Below are 10423 nucleotides of genomic sequence, written 5' to 3'. Positions count from 1 at the left end.
AGCCAATTCAACCACATCCCCATGCGTTGTAAATCAGCTGTAGCTCTACTGGTGTGCACGTGGTCTAATCTCCAGCCGACCTACCCTGATATAGCTGGATTCCCATACAAACAGAGACACCAGCTGATGCCTGATGATGATTGGGCCTAGTTACATATTAACATACGAAATTGCAGCAGATTTTACTCGCAAGTATCCTGATGCTGAGGAAACCAACGTGAATTGATTGATTCACACCCACATTTTCTATTTGCCTCACGTTCAGTGTCTGTTTTTCCCACCCCAACAGATGAGCAATTCTGAGAGCCACTCTGGAGAGAACCAGACCACCAACAAAGTGTTCATCCTGGTGGGGTTTTCCTACCTTAACAAGCTGCAAATCCTTCTGTTTATGGTGTTTCTTCTGACTTACCTGCTCACCCTGGCAGGGAACCTGCTCATTACCCTCGTGATAAAGGTGAACCCCTCCCTCCACACCCCCATGTATTTCTTCCTGGTGAATCTGTCTTTTGTGGACATCTGCTTCACCACCAGTGTGATCCCTCAGCTGCTGGTTCACCTCTTGGTGGAGGAAAAGACCATCTCCCATGTGGGCTGTGCAGCCCAGATGTACGTCTCCACCATCATGGGCCTCGCAGAATGTTGCCTTTTAGCAGCCATGGCCTACGACCGCTACGTGGCCATATGTCACCCTCTGCATTACTCAACCATCATGAGCGGCCGAGTGTGTGCACTGCTCGCGGGGACTTCATGGGTCATCGGCATCTTGGTTGCAGTAGCTCAGACCACGTGGCTCTTCAGCCTGCCCTTCTGTGACTCCCACCGCATCCACCATTATTACTGCTATGCCCAACCGTTAGAGACATTGGTATGCACTGACACAGGGAAGAATGTGCTCGTGGGCTTGTCCATGCTGGCGCTATTTGTTATGGGCCCTTTCTTACTGATAACACTGTCCTACATCCTCATCATCTTCACCATCCTCAGGCTGCCGTCAGCAGCAGAAAGGCGTAAAGCCTTCTCCACCTGCTCCTCCCATCTCACGGTGGTGACTTTGATCTATGGAACAGGCCTTTTGGGTTACCTGAAACCCACGTTCAGCTCCAACCCAGAGGGTGATCAACTGATTTCCCTCATGTACACAGTTGTGACACCCATGTTGAACCCTGTAATATACTCACTGAGGAACAAAGAGGTTAAAGGAGCCTTTAGAGACGCTGTCGGGAAGGCCATCTTTTCACGAGACCGGACATATTAGAGGATGAAAAGCAGAGTTGAGTGAAACAGGGTCAAAGAGGGAAATTTATTAACGTTTGGTTGAGGTTTCTCCTGATGAACCTCATTTTTTTCACATTTTGCCATTTGAAAAATGATGACCTGTTCTAAACCTGACAGGGAAATTGGAAGAGAAACATTTGTTAGAAAAAAATCTAAATAGAAAGTCAATTTCTATCACTCTTTTGTTAGATTATTTGAAAAATCAAATGAGCACATTTAGTCAGAGTACTATCTTGATTTGAATCTGCATCCGTCCCCTCAAGAATAAACATAGATACCTCCATTCACATCAGTGGATGGTAGATACTCATGGATGTAAAAGGGATCTCCTGGGATCTTGAGATTTCAAATTTTGAAATGTCAAAAGAAAATGAGAAACATTTCATAAAACATTTACTTCTTTTTTGGCAAATTTAACCATTTTCACCAGAATTTTCATACAGGAGAAATTCCAAACTGCTCTACCAAGAGGTCCATTTGGGTTTCTGCTTTTGCTGCTGTGCCAGCTGCGTGCAGTATGTGAGGTTCTGGCGAGGGTTGGGTTGGGATTTGTTTGGCTGGCAAATGCATTTCTCCAGGGCTCCCTGTGGCCTAATTCTAAATAATATTCCTCAGCACTTCTGAACAACTTCCTAGGCCAGACTGTGATGGATCTTCCAATGCCTGACCTGAACGGGTCCCATAATGATGCTGGGAGATGGCTCCTCACTTCTATTGCCCTCGGACAGGTGCAGAGCTCTGTGCTGGCAGGTTGCGTGAGTACCCCATGGCGCACAGCACAGATTCATTGATTACAAGGCTCAAGAGACCATTTTGATCATCGACTCTGATGTCCTGCTTAATTAAGGCCAGAGAATTTCACCTGGATGTTCTGGAGTCAGGCGAACACTGTGTATATTGCATATTACAAACATAAATTAGAGCCGTGTTAAAAATTCATATAGTTATGAGTGATGCTGTCAAGGTTTCACACTATTGCCCCAAAAGCCTGTGTATGTGATACACACATGGATAACAAGACCATCAAAATAACTTACTTTATCCTTATTTTGCTGTGAGTGTCTACCTATGTGGCCGGCTATGTATAATAAATTTCCATACAAAACCTCCCTCCCCAGCCAGCATTTTCATGACTCTATCTATGCACCATACCAAACAACCCGGGTCATCAGAAAACAGAGTTGAACCCGACACGTTAAGAGCAAAACCCATGAACCTTGACTGCACGTTCAAAGAGCCAAGTTGCTCTGAGTTCAGGCTCTAGAGCAGCCTAAACTCTTCCCCTCTGTGGTCTCAACACCCCTGTGTTACATGTTTAAGGCCCCTTGCCCGAAGTTTCGCTAGAATTAATTCCTAGGAAGCTAAAAATACACAATGCTTCTGTGAAGAGCTGGCTGGCAACATGGGATGGTTTTTATTCTTTCTCTGTGATACAGTTTGCTGATTTATTTAAAATTATATTTTTGGCAAGAGGACTAAAGTGTCGTTTTGGAAAATGTGAGTAAGAAGTAAAAACACGTGAAGATAAACAAACCGAATATTCCTCTTCTTTGAGAAACAGAGCAGTCCAGGGCAATATGTCCTGGGAAGTACAAATTCAGCACAAAAATTGTAGGCTTTGGGTTATTAGCACACGAGCATGAGCAATGCACATGTAGTGGAAAATGCTATGGATAATGGGTTGGATAAAATTTGGTGGGGTGGAATTAGCAGTACAGAATGGCAATATGTATAAATGGCTTATGCACTCAACTGGAAAAGGGTGAATGCAACTGAATCCAGGGAGGTGATGACCAGCGTGGAAGAAGGACTGACTTCTAGGTGCCCCAGAGTGTCCTAACCCGGGCCCCTTTACATGGCCAATCGTAGCTGTTATTATCTTTCAGGCAGAAAGATACATGGAGGCACTATGAGTGTGTCTAGACTACAGTTTTTTTTTAAAAAGTGGCCTTTTTTTCGAAAAAACTTCCCCTGCATCTAGACTGTTGCTGTGTTCTTTTGAAAGTAAATCAAAAGAACGTGGCAATTTTTTCAGCCGCGGAAAACCTCATTTTACGAGGAATAACGCCTTTCTTTTGAAAGTGCTCTTTTGAAAAAAGGCGCTATGTAATGCAAACTGCTTTTTTGAAAGAGGGCATCCAGACTGCCTGGGTGCTCTCTTTTGAAAGAGCAGCTTGCTTTTTTTGAAAGTACTGGTTGTAGTCTAGATGCCCTTTTTCGAAAGAGGCTTGCAGTCTAGACGTAGCCTGTAGGAGGAAGGGGTTCTGGAAGTTAGGGTGAATTAGGACTTGTTCCTGAGCCAGCTGCTCTTTTAGAGTCTCAAAAGCAGTCTCACAATCCTTCTGGGGTAAGGATTTTCTGGTCAGGTCAGTCAAGGGGTTCACCATGGTTGCAAAATCCGGTATGAACCGTCGGTAGTAGCCTGCCAGTCCCAGAAATTGCCTCACTTGCTTCTTAGTTGTCCAGTGGTCCAGAACTGCTGAGACTTTACTTTACTAACTAGTGGTCTCAGCTGCCCCCCTCCCACAGTCCATCCTCCCACGGTATGGCCAAGGTAGGTGACCGCAGCCTGCCCAAAGTTGCATTTGGTGGGGTTCGCTGTAAGCCCAGCTTCCTTCAAGGCTTGCAAGACCTCGGAAAGGTGCTTGAGGTGATCTTCCCAGGTAGTGCTATACACTACGATGTCATCTATGTAGGCCACCGTGAATTGAGCATGGGGCTGTAGGACTCGGTCCATTAATCTTTGAAATGTGGCGGCTCCATGGAGTCCAAAGGGCATAGTCACAAACTGATACAAGCCAAACAGGGTTGGGAAGGCTGTCTTTGCCCAGGAAGTTACAGTCAGAGGGATTTGCCATTACCCCTTAGTGAGATCTAATGTGGTTCAAAAGGTGGCTTTGCCCAACCTCTCCAAGGGTATGTCTACACTAGCCCCCTAGTTCAAATTAGGGAGGCTAATGGAGGCATTCAAAGTTGCAAATGAAGCCCAGGATTTAAATATCCCAGGCTTTATTTGCATCTTCTCATCCCAGCGCCATTTTTAAATCCCCTTACTCCAAACTAACTGCCAGCGGCTACACGCAGCAGTAAAACATTAACTCGAACTAAGTCCTTAGTTCGAGTTAACTGTCATACCTTGTGGAATGAGGTACAACTAAGTCCTTAGTTTGAGTTAATGTTTGACCGCCGCATGTAGTTAGTTCGGACTATGGATGGGAAGATGCAAATAAAGCCTGGGATATTTAAATCCCGGGCTTCATTTGCAACTTCGAATGCCTACATTAGCCTCCCTAGTTCGAACTAGGGGGCTAGTGTAGACATACCCTAAGAGTTCTTCCACTGCGACATCAGGTAAGCATCAAATCAGGAAATCTCATTAATCTTTCAGAAGTCTATACAGAAATTCACAAATCTGTCATGCTTCAGAACCAACACTATCGGACTCTGCCATTCGCTATGAGACTCCTCTATTACCCCCATGTCCAGCATCACATCAAGCTCTTTCCTAACTGCTTCCCACATCTTTTTGGGTAGGGGTTGATGGGGGTTCCACACCTTCTGCCCCAGGATAGTGGTTATGTGGTAACTCGTGACAGTCGTCTGCCTCAGCTTGGCAGACAATACCTCTGCAAAGGTATGCAACAGGTCCTGGAGTTGGCATTTTTGGACTGGCTCTGTGGATATGGGAAAGTCAGTGGATGTGATATACCTTGACTTTAGCAAAGCTTTTGATACGGTCTCCCACAATATTCATGCTAGCAAGTTAAGGGAATATGGATTGGATACATGGACTGTAACATGGATAGAAAGTGGCTAAACTGTCGGGCTCAACGGGCAGTGATCAACTGCTCGGTATTAGGTTAGTGGTCGGTATCTAGTGGAGTGCCCTTAGGATTTGTTCTAGGACCAGTTTTGTTCAAAATCTTAATTAATGACCTGGATGAGGGGATGGATTGCAAGTTTGCAGATGACACTAAGCTAGGGGGAGAAGTAGATACACTGAAGGGCAGAGATAGGGCCTAGAGTGACCTGGACAGATTAGAGTATTGGGCCAAAAGAAATTGGATGAGGTTCAACAAGGACAAGTGCAGAGTTCTGAACTTGGGACGGACAAATCCCAAACATTGTCACAGGCTGGGGACTGAATGGCTAAGTAGCAGTTCTGCAGAAAAGAACCTGGGGGTTACAGTGGATGAGAAGCTGGATGTGAGTCAACAGTGTGCCCTTGTAGCCAAGAGAGCTAATGGCATATTAGGTGCATTTGGAGGAGCATTGCCAGCAGATCCAGAGAAGTGATTATTCCCCTTTATTTGGCTTTGATGAGGCCACATCTGGAGTATTGTGTCCAGTTCTGGGTCACCCAATATAGAACAGATGTGGGCGCATTAGAGAGGGTCCAGCGGAGGGTGACCAAAATGATGAGGGGGCTGGAGCATATGACCTATGAGAAGAGACTGCGGGAGTTGGGTCTGTTTAGTCTGCAGAAGAGAAGAGTGAGGGGGGATTTGAGAGCAGCCTTCAACTTCCTGAAGGGAGGTTCCAAAGAGGACGGAGAAAGGCTGTTCACAGTAGTGATGAATGGCAGAACATCGAGCTATGTTACTGTGGGTGAGATCTAGGTTGGAAATTAGGAAAAACTATTTCACTAGGAGGGTGGTGAAGCATTGGAATGGGTTACCTAGGGAGATAGTGGAATCTCCATCCCTAGAGGTTTTTAAGTCTCGGCTTGACAAAGCCCTGTCTAGGGTTGATTTAGTTGGGCTTGGTCCTGCCTTGGGCAGAGGGCTGGACTTGATGACCTCCTGAGGTCTCTTCCAGCTCTATGATTCTATGATCCGTGTAAACAGGGTACTTGGGCAGCCACTCAGAGATTAGCAGAGCTCCCGCAATCCCCACCAGTGGCAATAGAGTGTTTCTACTTGTGGTGCATGCCCATCTATGTCTTGGTGCACATAAGAAAATATATTCTGCACATGGACAGAAAAAATTAGGGGGAACAATGTTCCCAGCTCAATAGTAATTTGGATAATATTGGGCCTGATCTTGGGACAATAACCTATCAAACCAGAGATGGAAAACTGGAAAAATCTTAAGTAATTTGTATAATTAATATAAGATCCCTAAACTGAGTCACACCCCTTTCCTACTTTTCAGGATTGAGCAAAGTCAGTTTTACTCTGTACTCAGTGCACCCCCAGAACACAAACCAATTACACTGCTCTACAGCCAAAATGCTTCTGAAATAAATGTAGTCAAACTTTACTAACTCTGGGTCACGGAGAACGAAAATGATGCTTAAAATTGTTGATTGGCTCTAGTTTTCAAGATATGCTATTGGGTCAGTATATATGACCCTTGACTTGCGAATGGCGGAGGATAAGTGAGTTATAAAGGGAAGGGATCTCAATTTAAACCAGAAATGACTAAAATACATCTTTGACTGGATCTATGAATAAATCTATGACTGGGTTTGGACAGTACTTGCTTTTTAGGCAAAACAATGAATGATGCAATCTGAAGCTGGCATTGCGTCATACATGATGGCTACGTCTACACTGGCATGATTTTCCGGAAATGCTTTTAACGGAAAAGTTTTCCGTTAAAAGCATTTTCAGAAAAGCGCGTCTAGATTGGCAGGACGCTTTTCCGGAAAAGCACTTTTTCTGGAAAAGCGTCCGTGGCCAATCTAGATGCGCTTTTCCACAAAAAAGCCCTGATCGTCATTTTAGCGATCGGGGCTTTTTTGCAGAAAACACTACTGTGCTGTCTACACTGGCCCTTTTCTAGAACAGTTTTCCAGAAAAAGACTTTTGCCCGAATGGGAGCAGCATAGTTTTTCCAGAAAAGCACTGATGATTTTACATTAGATCATCAGTGCTTTTCTGGAAATTCAAGTGGCCAGTGTAGACAGCTGGCAAGTTTTTCCGGAAAAGCGGCTGATTTTCCGGAATAATTTGCCAGTGTAGACACAGCCATTATATGAATTGCATCATATTATTCCTAGAAGTCATGGATGATGCAATCATAACGAAGCTTACATCACTCTGCTGAACAAATTGCCCTATATCAGCTTTAGAAATCATACAGTGTCGTACTCTCTTATTTGTCAGTGTTTGATTTTGCAAAGGGACACATTTCTGTTTAGCCAAAGTGAGCAGAGATGTGTGAACAGTGCAGATAACTTCTGCTATGTTTGTGGTGAAGTGACTTTTGCATCACAAAAGCGCAGTATAATCACTATGGTTAAGAAAGCCTATCACCTTTATTTTGGCTGCAAAATTGGAGATCAGGACAAGAGGTGGGCCCCACACATATGCTGCAACACTTGTGCAACAAATCTTCACCAGTGGTTGAACAGGAAAAGGAAATCTATGCCTTCTGCAGTGCCAATGATTTGGAGAGAGCCAACAGATCATACCAGCAATTGTTACTTCTGCATGGTGCCTCCAGTTGGGAAAGGTGTGTCAAAGAAGAAAAAGTGGACTGTGCATTATCCAAACATTCCATCAGCTATACTCCCAGTACCCCATGGATGCCGGTTCCTGATGCACCAGAATCATTCTCACTTGAGTCAGACGAGGAAGAGGTAGAGGATGAAACTTCTGGTCCTGAACCATCAATGTCACAGGACCCACATTTTCTCCCATCTTCCTCCTCTGAACCACACCTCATAACACAAGGTGAACTAAATGACCTTGTCAAGGATTTGGAACTACCCAAGAGTAAGGCAGAGCTGTTGGGCTCCAGACTACAGCAGTGGAATCTCCTGGCAGGTGATGTTAGGGTTTCCATGTTCTGTGACCGTCAAAAGGATCTTGTCCCATTCTTCTTCATAGAAGGTGTTCTTGTAGCCGGCAACAACATCGATGGTGTGATGGTAGCCCTCAACATCGTTCACGATCTAGATGAGTGGAGACTGTTCATTGATTCATCGAAGACGAGTCTTAAAGCTGTTTTGCTGCATAATGGCAATGTTTTGCCATCAATTCCAGTTGGTCATCCAGTCCATATGAAGGAAACCTATAACAACATGAAACAACTTTTGAGGTGCATAAGCTATGACCAACATCAGTGGCAGCTTTGTGGAGATTTGAAGGTTGTTGCTCTCTTGCTTGGTCTGCAGTCTGGATACATAAAGCACTGCTGTTTTCTCTGCGAATGGGATAGTCGTGCTAGAGATTCCCACTACATCAAGATAGATTGGCCACTCCGACAGTCATTGGAGCCTGGGAGGAAAAGTGTTCAGCATCCATCACTTGTTGAATCAAGCTGGGTCTGATGAAGAACTTTGTCAAGGCCATGGACAAAACACAAGCAGCTTTCAAGTACCTCCATGGAAAATTTCCTAGGTTAAGTGAAGCTAAGATAAAGGAAGGTGTCTTTGTTGGTCCTCAGATTCGTGAACTTGTTCTAGATGATGCATTTGAACATGTACTGCGTGGCAAGGAAAAGACAACATGGAAAGCCTTCCAGTTAGTGGCAATACATTTTCTCAGAAACAACAAGGCAGACAACTACAGGTTGTTGGTGGAAAACCTCCTCAAGGCATACAAAAGCCTTGGTTGCAACATGACACTAAAGATACATTTTTTGCGCTCTCATCTAGATTTTTTTCCACCGAACTGCGGAGCACTGAGCAACGAGCACGGCGAGCGATTTCACCAGGACATTACAACAATGGAGAAACGCTATCAAATGGAGCCCATCAATGCTTGCAGACTATTGCTGGACAGTGACAAGAGATGCTCCATTTAGTGAATACAAGAGACAAGCCAAGAAGCGCCGAGTAGACACTGAATAGGACTAAACTATGTACATAATAGTTTTTTGCCTTTTGTTTCATAAGGCTATCTCCCTAAAACTTCGAGACATTGCCCAAAATCGTCCTGAAGATAATTATGAAAGCCTATTGACAGCTATGGTACGGTATTTCCGGGAGTTTGGGGAAAGTGAAGCGCCGCTGGCTAAAGCTAAGGTGCGAAACCTGAGAAGAAATCCCCAAGGCAAATCTGAGGGCTTTAAGCCCAAGCGTGAAGTAACCCCGGAAGAAAAGGAGCTCCAGAATAAACTCTGGAAGCAGTGTTTACCTTTAGGCTACCCCAGAGATATAATTGCCAACCGAAAGATTAAAGCTCCTAACCACCTTTAAGAAAGCTAACTGGGAGAAGGCGGATGGAATTCCTAGCGCCCCGCCTAGTACGGACACCCTTTACATGCCACTGCGGCAGCACTTACATGAGCTGCCGCCTCCCCCGGTCAGTTTTGACCAGGGAAACTAAATGGTGGGGGTCAGCCTCCCCTCCACATAAACAAGCTCAAAGTGGGGGAGGATCCCAACAATGACCCCTGGATCCAAATAATCGTAAATGATAAACACACAGTATCTTTTCTAGTAGATACTGGAGCTCAAATATCTATGATTAAGTAGGAGGACTTTCACAGCCCGCCACCTTCTGGACGAAAACAAATATTAGTTACCGGAGTAAATGGCACTGTTATAACTTACCCCCTGGTTAAAGTAAAATTGGACATTCCCCTAAAACCCCACAGACAGCCTCGAAAGCATGAGATAGTCCTTGGAAACGCCAATATACTTGGCATGAACATCTTAAGAGGGAAGAAGGAAGTAATTAATGGAGAAAGATGGGCCTTTGGAGCTGGCTTTAAGCCACGCACGACCATTTTGGATGACAGAGACACCCCTCTCTATAAGATTAATTTGCTAGCTCAAGCCCCCACTCTCCAGCCTTCCACTGTAACCAACACGAAGCAATATAGTATTCCAGCCGAAGCTATGGCTCCAGTCTCTGAACTAATTAAAAATTTGGAAAAATGGGGAATTTTAATTCGCACCTATTCCCCATATAACTTGCCAATAAAGAAACCAAATGGAAAATGAAGACTCACCATAAATTACTGGAGACTAAACAGCAATACGGGACCTTTAACAGTTGCAGTCCCTAACGTGGTTAACATTGTAAACAGTATACAAACTTGGAACAAGCAATGGCTGGCTGTACTAGATGTAAAGGATATGTTCTTCATGGTTCTCCTTCAACTTGCAGATCAGGAAAAATTCGCTTTCACCAGGAAAGGGGTCCAGTATACCTTTACCCACATGCCGCAAGGCTATAAACATTCCCCT

The 10423-nt window shown here is 44.6% G+C and overlaps 1 protein-coding gene across 1 annotated transcript; it reads left to right on the top strand.

Annotated features, from left to right (window-relative positions):
- Nucleotides 1–289: 289 nt before the first annotated feature.
- On the top strand, nucleotides 290–1258 carry LOC102448669 (olfactory receptor 10A4-like). Its single transcript, XM_006132139.2, has one exon. It carries the CDS (start codon nucleotides 290–292, stop codon nucleotides 1256–1258), a length of 969 nt encoding a protein of 322 aa, XP_006132201.2.
- The last annotated feature ends 9165 nt before the right edge of the window (nucleotides 1259–10423 follow it).

Source organism: Pelodiscus sinensis, chromosome 30 (genome assembly GCF_049634645.1).
Source record: "Pelodiscus sinensis isolate JC-2024 chromosome 30, ASM4963464v1, whole genome shotgun sequence".
NCBI classification, from domain to species: domain Eukaryota; kingdom Metazoa; phylum Chordata; order Testudines; family Trionychidae; genus Pelodiscus; species Pelodiscus sinensis.
Note: the sequence above shows the minus strand (reverse complement) of the source record. Positions and strands in the feature narration are given on the sequence as shown.